This window comes from Pelodiscus sinensis, chromosome 9 (assembly GCF_052426305.1).
Source record: "Pelodiscus sinensis isolate ZL-2025 chromosome 9, ASM5242630v1, whole genome shotgun sequence".
In the NCBI taxonomy this organism is placed as follows: Eukaryota; Metazoa; Chordata; order Testudines; family Trionychidae; genus Pelodiscus; species Pelodiscus sinensis.
In genome coordinates, this window is record NC_143060.1 from 19,470,047 (window position 1) to 19,490,107 (window position 20,061).

General features: G+C 42.5%; 1 protein-coding gene across 2 annotated transcripts in view; it reads left to right on the forward strand.

The window, feature by feature from the left end:
- Window positions 1-20,061, forward strand: part of ROR1 (ROR family WNT receptor 1) — a 277,094-nt gene that overhangs the window by 211,720 nt on the left and 45,313 nt on the right. For both annotated transcript variants that reach the window (XM_075936157.2, XM_075936156.2), the window contains 2 exons: window positions 7,416-7,703; window positions 9,585-9,615. In XM_075936157.2, the coding sequence (XP_075792272.1) occupies window positions 7,416-7,703; window positions 9,585-9,615 (319 nt within the window). The remainder of the gene's footprint in view (window positions 1-7,415; window positions 7,704-9,584; window positions 9,616-20,061) is intronic.

Consider the following 20,061-nt stretch of genomic DNA (forward strand, 5'->3'; position numbering starts at 1 on the left):
AAAGTGTTTTATAAGGACTATCTAATTCATCTGTGATGCAGGGAGATCTTAAGTTATCCGCACTTTACAGTTAGAGAAATTGAGCCCCAGACTTTAAGGCTGGGGTTGGTTTTTTTAAAAGGAGCTTAATGTGGTTAGATGCATTAATCTCATGTGAATTTGAAGTAGATTTGAATCCAAGCCCAAGTGGTTCATCCAAGGCCCCGGAAGGAATCCATTCAGATCCCAGCTTAAAACTCAGGCACTCCATGTTCCCAGTTCTGCCACTAGACCCTTCCTTTCTCACAAGCACAGTAATTACTTAGCACAAAAAAAATCAATTTCATTTTGAGTAGCTTCTCATAAATAGCAGTGACGGTCCATCTGGAACATTTAGAGGGATACTTCAGGATAGGAAAGACCATCAAATTACCTATGACAAAATGTGGTATTATGCTGTTTGCCTCGTGAAACACACTGACGAGTAACAATATGGCATTATGCATTGACCATCGTAATAATAGGTCCTCAATACCTTTCAGCCTGCTGCTGCAGCAGGTTCTCCTTCTAAGGAAAGTCTTCTGTTTGTAGAAAAGGTGAGGTTTGGGAGGTCTTTGAGGAAGTACAAACGAGATCAGAGAGGGAGTAGATGGTGTGAGGGATGCCTGAATTCAAGAGAGGAATTGAGTTATGTGTATATTAGTTGATGAGTGCTTATTGAAAGTAGGAGAAATGCAGCAGGGTTGGAGGGTCGAGTAGAGAAGGAGTCAGTGGTCTGGAATAGATGCTATGCATCACAAACATCCCTAAAAACAGGCTGTAATGTAATTGTGAGATTTAAAAAATTGTGATTAATCACTGTTTTAGTTGCACTGTTAAACAATACAGGCAGTTCCCGGGTTACGTACAAGATAGGGACTGTAGGTTTGTTCTTAAGTTGAATCTGTATGTAAGTCAGAACTGGCATCCAGATTCAGCCGCTGCTGAAACTGATCAGTTTCAACAGCGGCTGAATCTGGACACCAGTTCTGATTTACATACAGATTCAACTTAAGAACCCCAGGCGTCCCCAAGTCAGCTGCTGCTGAAACTGATCAGCAGCTGATTCCAGGAAGCCCGGGGCAGAGCAACTCTGCCTCGGGCTTCCTGTAGTCAGCCGCTGGTCAGTTTCAGCAGCGGCTAACTTGGGGATGCCTGGGGCAGAGCAGTTCAGGTGCTGCTGGGTTGGTCCAGTAGCGCGGCCGCTCCTTGGCACTACTGGACCAACCCGGCAGCACCCCAGCTGCTCTGCCCCAGGAGTCCTGATTCAGCCGCTGCTGATCAGTTTCAATCAGGACTCCTGGGGCAGAGCAGCTGGGGTGCTGCCGGGTTGGTCCAGTAGCGCCAAGGAGCGGTGCTGTGGGACCAACCGGCAGTGCCCCATCTGTTCTACCACAGGCCCCGGGCTTTGCTCCACGTCTCCCTGGTCTGCTGGGGGGGGCACTAGCTGCGTCCCCCCCCAGCAGACCAGGGAGACGTGGAGCAAAGCGGCGGAGGACTCGGGCCAGACCGCGGCGCTTCCAGATCAGCGCCGCGGTCCGGCCCGGGTCCTCCGCGGCTTTGCTCAGCGTCTCCCTGGTCTGCAGACCAGGGAGACGCTGAGCATAGCCGCGGAGGACCCAGCCGGATCCGCGGCGCTTCCAGATCAGCTGGAAGCGCCGCGAGTCCGGACGGGTCCTCCATGGCTATGCTCAGCGTCTCCCTGGTCTGCAGACCAGGGAGACGGGGAGCAAAGCGGCGGAGGACCCGGGGCCGGACCCGCGGCCGCTTCCAGATCAGCTGGAAGCGCCGCGGTTCCAGCCGGGTCCTCCGCGGCTATGCTCAGCGTCTCCCTGGTCTGCAGACCAGGGAGACGCTGAGCAAAGCCGCGGAGGACCCGGGCCGGACCGCGGCGCTGATCTGGAAGCGCCGCGGTCTGGCCCGAGTCCTCCGCCGCTTTGCTCCCCGTCTCCCTGGTCTGCTGGCTCACCCAGCAGACCAGGGATACGGGGAGCGGCTTTTCTCGCCCCGGAGGTGGTGGGCGGCGGGACCAGGCGTCCTGCCGCTCCAGTCATCCGGGGCGAGAAAATCCCCGTTCGTAACTGCGGATCCGACATAAGTCGGATCCACGTAACTCGGGGACTGCCTGTAATAGAATACCATTTATTTAAATATTTTGGATGTTTTCTAAATATTCAAATATGTTGATTTTAGTTACAACACAGAATACAAGGTGTACCATGCTCATTTTATATTTTTTTATAAATATTTTCAGGGTAAGGAGATAAAAGAAATAGTATTTTCCAATTCACCTCATACAAGCAATATAGTGCAATCTCTTTATCGTGAAAGTGCAATTTACAAATTTAAAAACAAAATTTGTATATAACTGCACTCAAAATAAAACAGTATAAAACTTCAGAGCCAACAAGTCTACTCACTCCTACTTCTGATCTGAAACTGCTATAACACAAAATATATAGCAGAATGCAAGTAAAAGCATAGACCAGGGGACATACAATTTTTCCCCAAGGAGATCAGTCGCAAATTTGTTTAACACATTCTTTTTTTAACAAGAATCATCAGCATGGAAGCATGTCCGAGGGAAGGGTGGCCAAAGCATAAAGGGGCATTCAAATATTTAGCATATCCTGCAGTGCCGGCTACAATAGTACTGTGATAATACCTCTTGTAACTTTCAGATGACATTGTAAGTAAGAAGTAGGCAACTTTATTTTCCATAAAGGTAAACAAACTTTTTCTCTTAGCGATTAGTTGAACAAGAAATAGGACTGAGTGGACTTGTTGGCTCCAAAGTTTTATGTTGTTTTAGTTTTGAATGCAGTTCGGTAACAAAAGAATCTACATGTGCACTTCCATGATAAAGAGATTTCACTACAGTACTTGTATGTGGAGAACTGAAAAGTACTATTTCTTTTATCTTTTTCACAATGCAAATATTTGTAATACAAAAAATATAAAGCAAGCACTGTGCACTTTGTATTTTGTGTTTTAATTGAAATCCATGTATTTTAAAATGTAGAAAAACATGTAAAAACATTTATAATAAATTTAAATTGGTATTTTATTATTATTTTGCAATGTGATCAAAGCTACTAGTTAATTTATTTTGAGTCAATCATTTGAGTTAACTGTGATTGAGTTAGCCTGAATCCTTATAAATGATTAATAAAAAAAAATAGGACACACCCGCCCACCTCACATTTCTCCAATCTAGGTAAGTTCAATAGTATAATGCTTTTAACATATGCCAGATGACCCCTTTCTTACCATACCTCTCTCAGTGAGTAGGTACAACGGTGTGAGATAATTGGAATTGTTGTCAGACCTTTATTTCATTTTCACTTCTAAAACCACTTTGATCTATGTGAAGCTTTCATTACAAAATGCCAAGCTACATGAAACTTGCTCAGTTTCAAAATGTACTAGAAACTCAAACCTCAATTCAGGTTCACAATTGGTTGCAGCCTCATCTGGTTTATGGTTTGGACACAAAATTTATGGATTTGAGTTAAATTCGGCAGATTCACTGTATTAAGCTTAGTGTGATATTTGGAGGGGATGAAGCTAAGCACTAAAACAAATGGAAACCTAAGAAAAGGATTGGATGTTCCTCAGAACCAAAATCAGTTTTACTTTTTAAAGATCTATTTCCTTTATAACTTCGGGATAACCTCTGTACCCTCTATAGAACCAATACTATCAATTACCACTACTACTACTTTGGGTTCTATATGCTGATTCTCAGTTCTGTTGAAATCTATTCAACACTCACTTCATTACTGGCATCTTATGCCTTGTTTCTTAAGAAGCATTGTGTATATGGTATAAGTTGTCTGTGGTGTTGTCAGCAAGATGGTCACAAGGAAATTACTATACAATGCTGTCAGAAAGTGAATATTAAACAGCTAAATTGCTGCCTTTGAAATACAATGGGGAATTATATAGATCAGCATGGTATAGAAACATTATATTGGATAATTAAATGTAATTTAGAAGTTCCATGCTATTAATGTGTTTTTATTAAATGCACATTGCAGTGAGAACCGAAGAATGTGTGAGCTGATGTAGATTATGCTTTCCAGTGTATGTCATAAGATAGGGATTCAAAAGTATTGCTAGTCCTGCAGAAAGTTGTGCAAAAATGATTAAATGTGATATTAGACTTGTGTGGAAAACTGCCTGGGAGTTGGGGAACTAAATCCTTCTTCCTTCTCCAGAGTTAGAATTGCAGAGAAGCATGTCTGTTACCCACCTTGTTGCCTACCTGTGGGCTGGAACAGGAATTGTTCCCCCTTTGTACACAGGATTTCTTGGCTCACCATATTCATGTCAGCACAGATGCACTGTTGTCTTTCCCTGCTCCTGTCAGCACATTAGAAGTTGACCTAATTGGCACAATGAGTGTGTGAGATTTTCTTATTGTTATAATTAATAATGCCTAGGGCCTAACCGAGAGCTGGAATCCATTGTGCAAGGTGCTGTACAAACAGAGCATGAGGCGGCCTGTGCCCAAAAGAGCTTACATTCTAAATAGCCTAAGGATAGAGGAGAGAACTGGAATGCACAGACGAAAAGGACTCTGTGGGCTGAAACGTATTGGTGCCTCAGTTTTTGGATTTGGTTTAGTTAGGAAGGTGTTAGTTAAATGGAAGGGTGTAGGAATACAGAGGGGGCAGCTTAGGGCAGATGGGGTAGGCTGAAGTGATGGGACTGGGAGCAACCACAGTAGAAATTAATAATAATTAGGAATAGGTTAAGTCATGTGTTCCTCATTCCTGTCAAGCCAGAGATTGTATTTAGTGGAGTTGTACCAAACATGTTGATCGTTTTGCCAATAGCCAGTATATGCTGCTTTAACAATCTTTGTATTGTCTGAAATTAATACATGATTGTTTTAAAAGGTTTTTATTGTAATAAAGTAGGTTTAGTGCTGGTGTTGGAGTGCAAACAAGGATATTGAACTTTTCTGAGTGTCTATAGAATGGGTGCAACATCAGAAATTTCCCCGCCAGTATGCTTCCATCTTGACCTACAAGTTTTATTTCCAAGGGTGAGATGGCAGTATACTTCCTATGGGTCATTCATTCCTTGGCCTAGCTGCTTAGACAGATGATAGAAGGTAATACCTTTTGGATACTAGTGCCCAAAGTTGGCTTTGAACTTGTGGCAGTGAGATGAAAGGCTGTGTATCCCATTATTAATACCCCAAAACATCTAGTTCTCTGATTTGAAAGTTTTTAATTAAACCTTGAATACTGTTAACCAGAAGTAGCATTTTTATGGAAAGATGTTGGATAAAATAGCGCTTGACTTAAGACAATGTTCACAAATGGATTAGAAAAGATTAACATGTCTCTAAATTTTGATTTAACATTCCTTATCTTCAGAAATTAAAGAATTCTTCATCTTATAATTATACCTGTCATGTGAGTTATTTCAGAGTAAAACCTAACTAACCTAGCAGTCTTTACAAGATACCTCCCCTATTTTGACTTTTGGCCTTACTCTTATTCCTTAGTACTCGTAAATATTATAACATTTGTAAAGTGTTTTGCAAAAATGAAGATGTGTTTAAATCTATTTTTTCCACAATGTATGCTATTCTGCAACTTATTTTAAAATTGCTATTTTTATTTTTAAGAGTCAAATTTTATATTTAGATTCTAATGCATAAAGGGCTGAATTTTTAGACAAGCTAAGTATTTTTTCAATCAGCAGACTAAGCGGTCAGATTTCTAAAGAGTTCAGCACATTGAGTGCTGGGCTTTTTTGAAAATGTGTCCAGAAGTGTCATGCTGACAGCCGTAACATGCTGAGCGCCTCTGAAAATCTGGCCCTAAGCTTATTCGAAAATCATCCTCTAATTAAATGGCTATGAAGTGAAGTAAGAAGGGCAATAAGGAGCAGTGAACAAGTTACTCAGTGCTTGTTATGTTGAATGAAACAAAGTAATTTAACACTGGGGAAAGCTGAGAGAGAGCTCACAACATCCATTTTTCTGATTACCAATCTGTGTAGAAAAAAGAAAGACTGCAAGATGTATACAGGCAGTCCCCGACTTACACGGATCCGACTTATGTCGGATCCGCACTTACGAACTGGGATTTCTCGCCCCGGAGCTCATAGGCAGCGGTCAGCCACCTTGACCTCCGGGGCGAGAAAAGCTGCTCCCGGTGCCCCTGGTCTGCTGGGGACCGTCTCCAGCAGACCAGGGGCATCGGGAGCAAAGCAGCAGCCCCGGCGGGTTTGCTCGCAGTGCCCCTGGTCTGCTGGAGACGGTCCCCAGCAGACCAGGGGCACCGCGAGCAAACCCGCAGCAGCGGCGTGTTCCCCCGCTTCTGAGGCTTTGCCAGAGCAAAGCCTCAGAAGCGCGGGACCCCGCCACGGCTGTGGGTTTGCTCGCGGTGCCCCTGGTCTGCTGGGGACTGTCTCCAGCAGACCAGGGGCACCGCGAGCAAAGAGGGTCCCGCGCCAGAGCAAAGCCTCAGAGGCGAGGCACCCCGCCGCTGCGGCTTTGCTCCCCGTGTCCCTGGTCTGCTGGGGGGGGGGGGCGCAGCTAGTGTGCCCCCCTCCCGCCCAGCAGACCAGTCTTTTGTTGTGGACTCTGGGGCAGAGCATCTGGGGCGCTGCTGGTTGGTCCCGCAGCGCCGCTCTGGGCACTACTGGACCAACCCGGCAGCACCCCAGCCCTCTGCCCCAGGCGTCCTGATTCAGCCGCTGCTGGTCAGTTTCAGCAGCGGCTGAATCAGGACGCCTGGGGCAGAGCAGTTGGGGTGCTGCTGGGTTGGTCCAGTAGCGCCAAGGAGCCGCGCTACTGGAGCAACCCAGCAGCACCCAAGCTGCTCTGCCCCAGGCGTCCCCAAGTCAGCCCCAAGTCAGCCGTTGCTGAAACTGACCAGCGCTGACTACAGGAAGCCCGAGGCACAGTTGCTCTGCCCCGGGCTTCCTGGAATCAGCGGCTGATCAGTTTCAGCAGCAGCTGACTTGGGGTTCTTAACTTGAATCTATGTAAGTCAGAACTGGCGGTCAGTTTCAGCAGCGGCTGAATCTGGACGCCAGTTCCGACTTACATACAGATTCAACTTAAGAACAAACCTACAGTCCCTATCTTGTACGTAACCCGGGGACTGCCTGTAGTGTGTTTTCTAAATAAGATACATTATGTCTAGGGAAGACACCTGAGCTTGTGTCTTTTACTAACACACAACAATATACTGTACTGGATATAATGCTGGCTGTGAAAAGCATGGCCAGCCAAGTCAGAAGTGCCAAAGCTTGTCATTAAATCTGATTTTGTTTACACTCAGTTCTTTCATCTGCCAGCATAAGGTAGGAATGAGATTAAAAAAAAAATGGAATTCATTGTTCTCCATCTTTCTCTGTGTATTTACCAGATTACTTCTTGACACTCGATGAGCCTATGAATAACATCACCACCACCCTCGGCCAAACCGCAGAACTGCATTGTAAAGTCTCCGGCAATCCTCCTCCGACAGTGCGTTGGTTAAAAAATGATGCCCCAGTTGTTCAAGAGCCAAGGAGGATATCTTTTCGTGCAACAAGCTATGGGTCTCGATTACGAATAAGAAACCTTGACACTACAGATACTGGCTACTTTCAGTGTGTTGCTACTAATGGCAGGAAGACTGTTTCCACAACCGGTGTGTTGTTTGTGAAATTTGGTAAGATTTCTCTCTCCAAACTTTCTGTTTAAACAATTGCTAATGAGAATTGTCAGGTGAACAACTCTGGAGATGGCAGTCCTATGAACTGAGGTTACACAGAGCCTCAAGTAGTTATTTGAAGAACTGGGAAAATAATATGTATAAATCATTTACTCGATGAAGTTTAATTTTTTTCATAATGAATCCATGTTTTCCTCTAATTGACTGGGTTTTTTTCAAAATTATTTACTAACTAATGTCTGTGACTAATTCTTGGCTGTTAGATTATTCACTAATAGTTGCTTATAAGGATGTGGTATATGAAAATCAGGCTATTTTGTTTGGACAAATACATAGAATTCTCACTTTTATAAATTGTTCTGGTAACAGAAACCTGGTATGTTTCTGTTTTGTGGCAGGAGCAGACTGAATCTTGTAATCAGATTTCTGGAACAAATACTTAATAATATCAATTTGAAATATTATACACTGCTTCAATTAAAATGTGCTGATTCAGTGAGCATTCATGTCGGTGAAACGCGGTTGCTTGAATATTTGCAGGAAGTACAGAAAGCAAACACAAAAGGAGATATAAAAATAGTCAAAGGTCCTGATCCAAAGTCTGCTGTAATCAACAGGAATCTATCCTTTGACTTCAGTTGACTTAAATCGGACCTAAAGTGAATTTGTTTAAAAATTCGAAAGACTATTAATGTGAATAAATTATTCAGTCTTCATCCAGCTATAGTTTCTAGGTGTTGCATGTGCATAGAGCCCTACGTGGATACAAATGTATATCTTCGGATATAAATCTGTATCCATGGAGGTACAGGGTTCTACCACAGAAAGGAGTAGCACGTCGGGCCAACTAGCATCTGGCACCAGTGTCTCCTCTGGCATTGCTGTAATGCCTCCAGCCCTACCCACTGATGTAGGCACCTGCCTTACTGACAGCTGTCCTTGGTTATGCTTGCGAGTTCAAGCAGCTCAAATGCTCCCAGACAGGAGTTGCTTCCTCACAGTGGTCTGCATCTCCTCCTATGGGGATGAGGGGAAAATGTAAGACCCAGGGACTTTAAGGACTATATTGAACAGTGTAGCAAACAAGAATGGATTTTTGGAACAAAAATCAGTGGATTTCCTGAGGAATGTCTAGGGATAGGTGAAGCTACCCCTGAAAATGGGGTCACTATCAGCTAATTATCTGTTACATGAGGCCAAGATCAAAGGCCCAAGGTGTATAAAGGAAAGATTGAACTATTCATGGTTATTCTGACTTGCAACTTCGGGGGAAACCTCAGTGGTGGGTTTTGAAGGACTGACACCAACCAGAGTCTACGGCTGGAGTTGGGGTTACCTTCTGAAAGCCTTTTAGTGTACATATCAATTCTTTTATTGTTTTTATATGTTCTTATAATGCTTTGCCTTAAGAATAAATGTGCTTTCTTATAAAGTGTTGTGTGGCAATGGGTAACTGCTGGCAATTAAAGCTTTACATGGCTTGGTGAGGCAGCAAAGAAGAGATGCTGGCCTGTTGAGGCAGTCTGGCTTGCTGGGAATATAGCAATGTAGACGGGGAATGCTGGTTAGGAGAGAGAGAGATGCAGGTTTTCACCGAAGAGAGGTCATGGCTGAGCATAGAGTGGGTGCCCTTGAGGGACTCTGGAGCAGGAATAGAGGTGCAGTTCCCCTGAACTGTAACAATTGGTGAGACTGTTTCTATTGCTTGATTCAGTTTTGTCTTCTCCTTTTGGAAACTGAGAATCATCTGCTAAAATAAACAAGCCACATTCCATTGATATACAATTACTTTCTTCTTTTTAAAAGGTTTGATAAATTGTTGGATTAGTTACTCCTTCATAACTAATGTCTGTTGTTTTTATTCTGTCATTTCACCAGGTCCCCCGCCAACAGCAAGTCCAGGATCATCGTAAGTTGGTTTATGTCTATGATACTGATTTATTGATTCTGGATTTGAGCAGTCAAACATTAATTCACCCTTTTATATAATAGAAGCAGCTGTACAGTCCACTTAAATTTAGATAGAGTAATTTTAAATTTAAAAATAGAGAGTAATTTAGGATAACAGTGTGATCTATTCCATAGGTACTGTTTTCCAATTGGATACTGACTCCTATTTCTTACACCAGGCAGTATTTAATCTTCAGTATTATTTTCTTTTTTTAAATGCTTTGGACTCCATCATATGTTCAAAGTTCTCACTTGAATCCCATTGACTTCAGCTGGCATAATGAGCATAGAATAAGAGTGGAATATGGGTCTTCTATGTGGTGGTGCTCAATCTTGCAAATACTTGCTAATGGGTGTGGTCTTAAGCACAATGCCTATTAGAAGTGTTCACTGGATCAGATGCTTAAACATGAGAAGTGCACTTGGAAGTGGTGTTTCATTAAGTCATGACAACATTACATACTGGACTTAGTCCCTGGCCCTTTAAGTGGTTTTTTACATAGATGTACCCTTTGTTTCTGACGGCAGCACCATTGACTTCAGTAGTTGTCATTGGCACAAGGATCCTCCCATATGGATCCAGTCATAGGATAAAAGATGCAGGCTGCTGATCTAGTATCATTACCATTTTTTTTCTTTTTTAAAAGTATGCTCAACTTTTCAACAATTTGAAGTCATGATGCTGGCCTTGTATTATGTATACAGTTCATTACATGTATGCCCAGGGGAAATAAAGCTGAAACCTGATATATTGTGACATCAAGGAATCTCCATTGGGTAAAAATAAATGCAATAGTAGCCAAAACACACACACAAGCCACTAAACAGATTTATTGGGTGTGTGAAATGTTGAGGCTGGTGAATGTTCCATGTATAAAGATGATCAGGTAACTCTGGCCATATTGCAGAGAACAAATGTGATTGTTGCAATCTAGGAAAGCCTGTAAAAGGCAAAATGACATGCTGTGATGCCCTCTAATGGAATACCACAAAATGTGTCGTCATTTTTTTCTGAAGGTAATTTAAATAAAATCACCTTGGTGGTTTTTTTTAAAGAAGGCAACGCTTTCTGTTTCCTCGTTAGACTTCTTTTGTAGCTTGATGGTCTTGAAGAAAGTACAGTTACGTGCCTGCCCTTTAAATGCCAGTGATGGGTAAGGTTGTGTTCCTTTGCAATTCTTGAAACTTGATTAGTGACTTACAAGACTGTATTGCTCATCTATTTAAAAGAGATTTGGGGGCTTGGGTGAGTTAAGATGGGTGTCACTGATGAAGAAAATGTGCAAGAAAACAGGGAGAGAGCAAAGAAATAAGAGGAAGAAAGGCTAGCTTTTTCACTGTCTAGGCCATTCAGAATTTTAAATGAAGCATATTTAGGGATTTCTTCCAGTCTCTCTCTGTCTCTGTCTCTCTCGTTAGCTAAAGCCTTGATCTAATTAAATGGGAACATTCCAATGGATTTGAGTGAGTGCTTTCTGAGTTTTAAGGGACTAATCCAAAACCCATTGAAGTCTATGGGACGACAGTCACTAGCTCCAAAGTACATTAGATCAGGCACTAATTTTAATATTTGCTCCTAATAATAAATGATTTTGCTTAACTTTCAACCCACATGGCCCATTATTTTGCATGTGTACACAAATATAAAAGTTTTAAAAAGCAAACATTAAAGTAAGACTTCATTTCCAATAGCTATTTTTTATCTGCATATTGTAATTTTGTAACCAAAATAAACTTTAAGTAATTACATTTAATCACGCCAGAACAGTGTAGCTTGACTCTTATGGGGGACTATGTTGTAATACACATTGCGGAAAACATGAAATGTGAACAGTAAATAGAGAGAGCTTTGTTTGTGGAAAATAGTGCAATAAGAAACTTAACTATGTTGTATATTGATTGAGGTGATAAATCAAGATAGATGCTTATGAAAAAGGAATGGTAAACTTATTATCCATGCTATGGTAGGATAAAAACCGTGACATGGGATGTCCCAAGCACAATGAGCCAATTTTGCTGCCAGTTACATAAGTGTAATAAGAATGTGATCTTCTAGACTTGCTGTTCAAAACTATTGTGTAGTGTTGCTGGGCACTGAGGACCAGTTAGAAATATTTAACTGTATGTACTGGTGGTTGTCTCTGTAAATCAACATTTATATTATAAAGTATTTTGTGATGAAGAGTACTAAATACATGAAAGGCATTAATTTGACCACAGTCTGATCTACTTGTGTTTTCTCCCCTTCCCCTCTCCACAACAACACAAACTGCATTGGTAACAAAATAGATTGAAGATAGTGATGTGATTGAAGATTAGTGGGCATGTTTTCCCCTGTTGTATTTATTTGTCTTCCACAAGTGCTTGGTCATTTCTGTATTTCTTTTGAGAGCAATGTTTAAAATGGCATGCTTTCTACAGTAACATGGTACCAAAAAAGTGGCCTAGCATAAGAATTTTTTAAAAAGAGAGTGAGAAAGCTCTTCTGTGAAAAAGATGGCAGCAGTGATAAATGTTTTGAAAGTTCATTCGTGCTTTACAGTTGTATTCTCTCTACTTACATGAACAAATTGCATTTTTACGTCTGCTGCCACCAAATTAAGTAAAAAGCAAATAAAAAAATAAAATAAACACCAACGAGTACATGCACTTTGTTATAAGCAAACCAAGAAACTACAATACTTCTGTACTTTGGCACTGGCAGTCCTTTCTTTCACATGTTTATCTCTTATTTTAATACTGTACAGAGTTTAATGTTATTCTTTATTTGTAATGTTCTAAGGGTACATTCCTGAGTGCTGTGGCTATCTACTGTGTTTACTCCTAGTTTGCAAAAGTAACTTGTATTTTAAACAGTTTAACATGCAGGTCCCTTCTTTATAAAGCAAGTGTTATTTTAGCATTTACATGGTATTTTTCATTTTGAATGAAGGTACTCTGCAAATGATAAATATGCAACCATTGAAATTAGGGATGTTGGATAACAGGTAATAAAATAGTCAACTAACCACATGTATTCTCAGTAGTTAGTCGACTATTTTGTAGTCCTTGGAGGCAGCGCTGGAAGCCAGTGGAATCTGGCCCCACTCCTGGGGAGCCCCCTGCTAATCCGTGCTGCTGCTTCTGTTTCAGAGGAAGCAGTGCAGGGTGCCTGGCGGGAACTGGTCCATGAGGGGAGACAGCCAGTTGAAAAACCAGCTCCCCTCACAGACTAGCTGCCTGCTGCCCCATGCTGCTGCCTCTGATACAGAGCCAGTGTTGGGGGCAGAGCCAGTGTTGGGGGCAACCGGCTTTTAAGCCAGCTCCATCCAGCACCAACTACTGCTTTCCGCCCTTGCTGCCTAGGCAGCAAGGAGGACGGGAAATGTGAGTAGCCAAGAAGACTAACTGATAAGCTTAGACGTATCAGTTAATCATCTTCTTGACTACTCGTTCACTTCCCTAACTGAAATGCAGCCACTTCTAGTGCTGAATGTAGGCAACAGTGGCTGTAGGTGGTCTCCCAAAGAAATACCTACTCAAAAAAAGTGCCAATGGATATTAAGGTACAAACATAGCAGACAGTACATTAGTTGTTAGCAAACCCTCTGAAATATCTACACATGGCAAACTGCATGGGACTTGTTCTTCCTGTCAAAGATAAAAGGGCTAGTCAGCCCCATCCTACTTTCAACTGGTGGTACCAAGAAATTTAATTACTTTTAACTTGGAGCCTTTTCCCAGTGATGCCAATGAGTAAGATCCCACTCATTTTTAGGGAAGTGGTCCTTGGTGTTTAGAGAGCTAAGCCATCTATTTTGACTTCTACTGGAAAAAATGTTCATACAAACCGACTTTCATACCGTTCTTTTTCGAACGAGTTAATGAAAAATGTAATACAAAAGAATACATATTAATCATTTTTCTACTTATATATGTTCTGTTTAATAAATTTTCTCTTTTTTTTTAAACTAAAAAGTTTGAGAGATTAGATTTAGTAGGGAATGGAGCAAGGGCCTATGGAACAAGGTGAGAACTGTGTGTGTGCAACCTACACCAGCTTTATTCTATTTTATCCCAAGATTGTCCCCCTGATATCAGAGTAATTAACTAAGCCATCATTGCTGTCACTATCTGTAAGGGTTCAAACTGCAGACGTGATTTAAAGTTAGTTGGAATTAGGAGCATGCCACATCTCCCATTCTAGCACACTCAAGGCTATGTCCTAAAAGACCCTACAACCTGTTAATGGCAGAGCTGCTGAGTCTCGCATTTGTTCTTTGGACAGACACATTGGAATAAATTCTCAGCCATGTAAAAAGGTGGCAAACCACAATTCTGCTCCTGGGATTGTGGGTGTAAGTATGCTTTACAAATATGCATTACTGCAACACGTCTTGAAATTTCTCTTAGTTTCCATGGCCTGTTCAGTGGTCTGTTTCTTTAAGGGCCTCTGAACTGTGCCACTCACTTAATCTTAAAGCTGTTTAGCTGCTGCTGTGATAGAGTAGCAGACAGGGAAGAGACAGAACAGCGCAGTACAGCAGCAGTCTTTCAAGACATGGCACAGAAGATTCCAGGAGATAAGAGGATTTAGTGTATATATGTGTGTGTGTGTGTATGTATGTATGTATGTGTATATATATATATATATATATAAAGATACTTCAGCCCTGGGAAGTAGTTGAATCCTCAGCCACCTCCCTTGTCAGTTGCCCTTATTGTCACATCTCAGTGGTTTCCATTATTTGGAGTGATCTTTTTACATTGGTTCTGATTATGTACTTGCTCACTTCAGGATAAATCCGGGGAAACTAATGAAGGCCAAAAGATATAGCACATTTACACTAGCATAGCTGAGAGCAGATCTACCCCAGTGGAGTTTCACAGGTGTAAAACTGATGTAAGTAAGAGGAGAATCAGACCTATTGTAACAAGACCTTTCACCTAGTAACCATGCTTCTGTTTCAGCCTCGGTGTCCTTTCAAGAGTATCTGTTAGCTTGGGATAGCAACTCGATTTTCAAACCAGCCAATTCGGTGCTGACTGAAATTGTCAGGAACTAATGGTGCTGAGAATTTCAACATAGAACAAAAACATTTTCATTTAAAACCAGTTAAGATGATGCCTTGCGCATGTACCTCATGGGGGAGAGGATCATTTTGAAGAAGCATAAAAACGGCATGCATTTTTTGCAGAAGCTCTGCAAACTGTACACGAATCGCAGACTGCCTATTCCTTGGAAACTTTTTTACAGTTGCATGCCAAGCACAGCTAAAGAAAGGCCTGTTATCCTGCTATGGCTGGACACATTAACTTTCTAAAGCAGAACTTCAATTTCATCATCCTGCAAACATTGCATTAATGATGTGGTGCCACTAGCGTAAATGTATAGGTGTATGTGACACATGATTTTATATTTTGAGTGAGAAAATAGTCCATTTTATCTATACTCTTAACCAAGAGTACAGAACTACAATGCACTGAAAAGACACAAGGGCACGTGCGTATATCATGCATATGGCGCCGCCTTTGCCAGCTTAGCTGTCGGGAGCTTCTCCTATCATTAATATACGCCATCGATTCCATGTTAGCTAGAGAAGTATTGTTTTTAAATTTAACTGCCTTGGAGAAAAATAGGTATGGACTGTAATTAAATGAAGCATTGGGTCTTAATCTCAAACTAGTTTTGTGAATCCCAGCAATAGTTTGTAAAGTTTGCAAAACCACAAACTCCATCAGGTTTTCCTGTCCCCATTTTATAATGAGTAGCTTTTATTTAGTTAAGCCCATCTGCAGCATTCTTGCTTTTACACAGTGGATGTCTGTAATTCATTGTCAGCATGGGTTTTTTTCAACAGGAAAATGTATAAGCACTGGCAGGCATCCAGGTGGGGGTTGGACAACTATGCACTTGATCATGCATTTCAAAGGGAAGCAGAAGGAATCATCCTTGTTGACCACAGAAGCTACTCTTTTTAAAGAACAAAGAACACTGATAAAGAATCAAACTTCAGTCATGTGCAAGAGGCAACAGATTAGCTTCCACTGCCATCCTCCTTCTGACATTGCACAGGCTCCCCAAAACCCACACTTCCAAAACATCTGCCATTAGTGCCCCTCTTCACTTGGGCAATGGATCAGGTGCATCCCAGGGAGCATCAGCTGAGGAGGATCATCGCATTCAAGGTGTGCAATATTGTGTTGCTGAAAATATATCAATAGTCACTTGTTTCTCAGTGACAGTGGAGACTTGAAGGAGTATTGAAGTTTGGTGTTTTAGAGCCTGATTTTTTTACAGCCTTAATGCACTGTGGGATGGTAGCCTGTATATAAGACACATGGGATCTTAAGTAGACATGGAAGGTGGCATCTTCTAGGCAGAAGCCAATAAAATATATTGGTGCAATAAAATGAAGTGGTGTAAAAAGTGCCTGATGCTGAGAGAAACCATGTTCTGTTCCAATACATTACTTCATCCTAGTAAAAACAATACTCTCACAGCCCTGCCAGTATTTGGATGAGCCCCTGTTGGTAAATGAAACTTTTCCAGGTTGATATCTGGACTTACACATTTGGGACTGTGTTTGCACTGGTGAACGTTTCTTGGTTATACCACTTCCTCACTTTCCTTTTGGTCTGTTCTTCCAACCCTACAAGAAATTGTCTTCTCTTTCCCTCTTTCCCTCCACGCCCTGGTATGCACAGTATTGTAATAGCCCAGGCTTCAGCTGTATGCGTGATGGAAAGAGCCACGTCCTTTGGCTTTTCTGAGCAAACTACAGTATATACAAATCCTCCAGTAAGTGTAGAACAGTACTTAGTAAAACATTCTTTTGTATTATTATAAGTGTATTCTCACTTTCTCCATGCGTCACCATTGGTTTTAGTGGCAGTCTCCCTGCTAAAAAACCCCAGTGAGTCCCTTTCAAAACATGGGGGTATTTCCAATGTAAATTGTGACCATAATTCAGAAAAAATGCTATGCTACTACAGTCAAATGTTTTCATTTGGGGGCCATTACGAGCTGCTCTACTCTCTGCAGGGTGGTGCCTCTTTCTGGAGATTCTGGGGATGCACTGCACTCGGGTCAGCACCTCTTTTCTTCTCTGCCACAGTTCTTCTACTCACAGAGTCACACTACAGCTGGTTTGTTACTTGGCCCTTCGGACAGGTCACGCTGTCGTTCTCTTTCAAAGCCTTTGTCTACATGTTAAAGTTTAAAGTGGTGCCACAGCAGTGCTTAAACACAGCAGTGTGGTCATGAGAGAGGTCTGCCAGCACTCTAGGTAAACCACCTCCGCGAGGGGAGTAGCTAACAACGTTGGCATCATGGCTCCCAGCACTGTAGCGCTATCCACACTGGTGCATTATAGCACCGTAACTTGCCAGAGTAAACAAGCCCAAAGCATCTGTCCACTAGCAGCATCAAGCATTCCTCAAACCCACTATCCTGACACCGTCACTCCCACAGTGACGGGCAGTTGTCCCATTCAGTGCCCCAGGCCATAGCACTCTCTAGTGGATGGTAGGGGAACCCAGTCCTGCCCTCTACTCTGAGATCCAGTCCAGGGCCCAATAGAGAGCAGTTCTGGTCTGCAGCTTCATCTGACTTACTGGTCTTTCACTTGCAGTACTTCCTACGGTGTTTCTCTAAGCTTTTCTTTCTCCAGCCTTCCTAATTGGACCCCTCTCCCTTAGGCCAGCCAGGTAAATTGTTTCTTAGGTTCCTTTCCCCCACTTTCCCTTATCTCAGGAAGAGAGATAGCAGACTTCCTCTCTTGCAGTCTCCTTTACTTTTGCCAGCCTATTAGCTTAATGGAAGCCCTACCTTTGTTCCCTCACAGGGACTGCTTACATCTCTCCTGTTTGCAATTTAATTGAGTGATTAGGCCTGCCTGGCCTAATTCAACTCTCTCAGGGCCAGAGTGGGGAGCACACGTCATAGGGTAATAATGTGTTCATATTTTATGCCCTGGATTGAATTCTGCTCTAAGTAGCACCAATATAAACCCAGAGAAAGTCACTGAAGTGTGTCTAAGAGCAAAATTTGGGCCACCAAATGTTTTTCAGTTTTGAAGGAGGATTTGTTAAATATTTTCACATGTATTTGAACTGAAATGTTCCTGGGGAAATTCCCTCTTATGCAAATGAGAAGTCCTCCTGTCTTGGTGCAGCAATTTTTGAGAGAAAAGGTGTAAAGGGAAATGAAAAGAGAGATGTATTGTTTGAAGATGAACTAACCAGCTTCATGTAAATAAAAGTGGGACCGAATGGAGGATAATAAATTACTGATAGGCTTTGACGTCAGGAACCCAGATTTCCTCAGGGAATGTAGAAATAGGAACTGTATTCGACCCCTCTTCCAGTACCAACATTTAACACCATCTATAAAGAGTTTCATATAAAAGTTACCTTCTTAGAATTCTATTCCCTGTATTTGAAGAGTTGTATGTGCACTTATTACTCTCTCTGTAGACACAGTTGCATCTTCAGCAACTGCTGATGTAAGTGAACCAACACGCACACCTCACAGGGAGGCGCTGTGAGATTGACTGTAATAATTCCATCTTTATTGTCAAGCTGACACCTTAGTTCAGAAAGGGCATTGCAGCCTGCCCAGCAGGCCTTTTCCAAGCCATCAGATACACACAGTGGAGAGAACAGACAGACACCATTGCATTTGAGAAAATTATTCAGGAAACCTGCAGGTGTATTTGTGCAACTGGCATGGTTGCGGGACTACTGCATCTGTTTTCTTCTTGCTGTCTCAGAGTGCACCACCTCAGGAGAGAGGGAGAGCCAGAGCCTCTGCAATGGAAATATTCGGGGGAGGGGTAGATCTGTGTTTCGACACCTTCTGTGTCCCACTGAAGCAAGAGCAGGACCCAGCTGTGTTCCTCTAGTGTGTACCAAGGTGAAGTGCAGTGGGAAGCTGCCACAGTGCGTGACTGGACATGATGCTATCACGTAAAGGGGTGGTAGATGGACACTGGCACACAGGATGCCAGCTATGGGGAGATGGGAGGGAAACAACAGGTGTCTAGCCACCAAGGAACTGCCATAGGAAAGTGACCAGGAACAGTTGAGACCCCCGCCCCTTTCCAGCCTGGAGCCAGCTGCTTGTCTCCCATTGGGCTCTGTAGTTTCCCTCATTTCCCTTCCTATGCCTCAGATGTCTATTCACAGGGAGGGTCTGGCTTGCCGGGTCTCTTATCCTTATCTGCCTTACAGCAGAATGTCACAGTTCTGCCACTATGAGATGAGGTCTGTGATACACTGCCCTGGCCATGCCACTTGCTTATCACCCTCTACTTGAATTGCAGATCCCTGCATTTCCTCCCTGCAAGAACCAGTGCTGTTGACTAACAGCCTCCTTCGAACAAAGTGTTTTTATCTACTAATTGGAACATGGCAAAGGCAAAAGGGGTTTAAATAACCCCACACACTTATTTAGTCTCGGCTAGTCTGGCTTTGCCGCAAGTTGGGTTAGAAAAGTTTTCCTTTCCAGTTACAGGAACAAAACAGAACTGATTTATGTTCCCCTGCCTAGCCCTGATCATTCTGTGACTCTCAGTATTCACCACTTTCAGCATGTCCTGCTATTTTTTTCTGCCATCCTTCCAGCTTGTCTGACAGTATCTGGCTTTGTCTGACCCACCCTGTTCAAACTGGTTTGAGAGCTCACCCCTGGAACAGGCTAGCACCATTCATGCTACTTGCTCTCTGTGTTAACAATGTTAAGCTGTTAGAACTTCTCTCTTTCCTTAGGGAGGTAGGCTGGCTCCCTAAAAGTGAAATATCCACCCCCATTTGTAGGACAGATACATCAGAACAGTGACAGATCCAGACACTGTATTAACAATAAGCAAACATCACCTGTCCTGGTGTCACCGCATGTTTCTTTGCTTTCCTTTCTTTCATATTCTCCACTCAACTGAGATTGGTCTGGTGTTTCCAAAGCTGTGAGTCAAAGCTGGCCAGGATGGTGCTGACAGACCTCTGAATTGTTCTACTGACTCATCTTTCACTTAAAAAAACAACAAGAATGTCTCTAGCAGTTATGGTTACTGTGAAAACTTTTGAAATGTGAAGCAAGACTAACCAATATATGAATGTCTGCCTGACTTTGCTGGGAGCCTAAAACAATAGCTTTGAGATGTGGACTGCTCCATCCATTTCAATGAGTGCTATCACAGATAGCAGTAATTATGCTTTATAGATCACGATTGCTAACTTTGCACTGCCCAGCAAAATATGTCAGAATGGCGTGGAATTATTGTATTGTGAAAATCTATATGAGTGTTTCTCAGAGAGGAAAGAGACGAGACAAAGGGCAAGCGGAGCAGAAAGGGGATGTGGAAAGTGTTAAAATTGAAGGTCTGGAGGTCTTCAACAACATGTGGTGGGAATGGGGGCAAAGAAT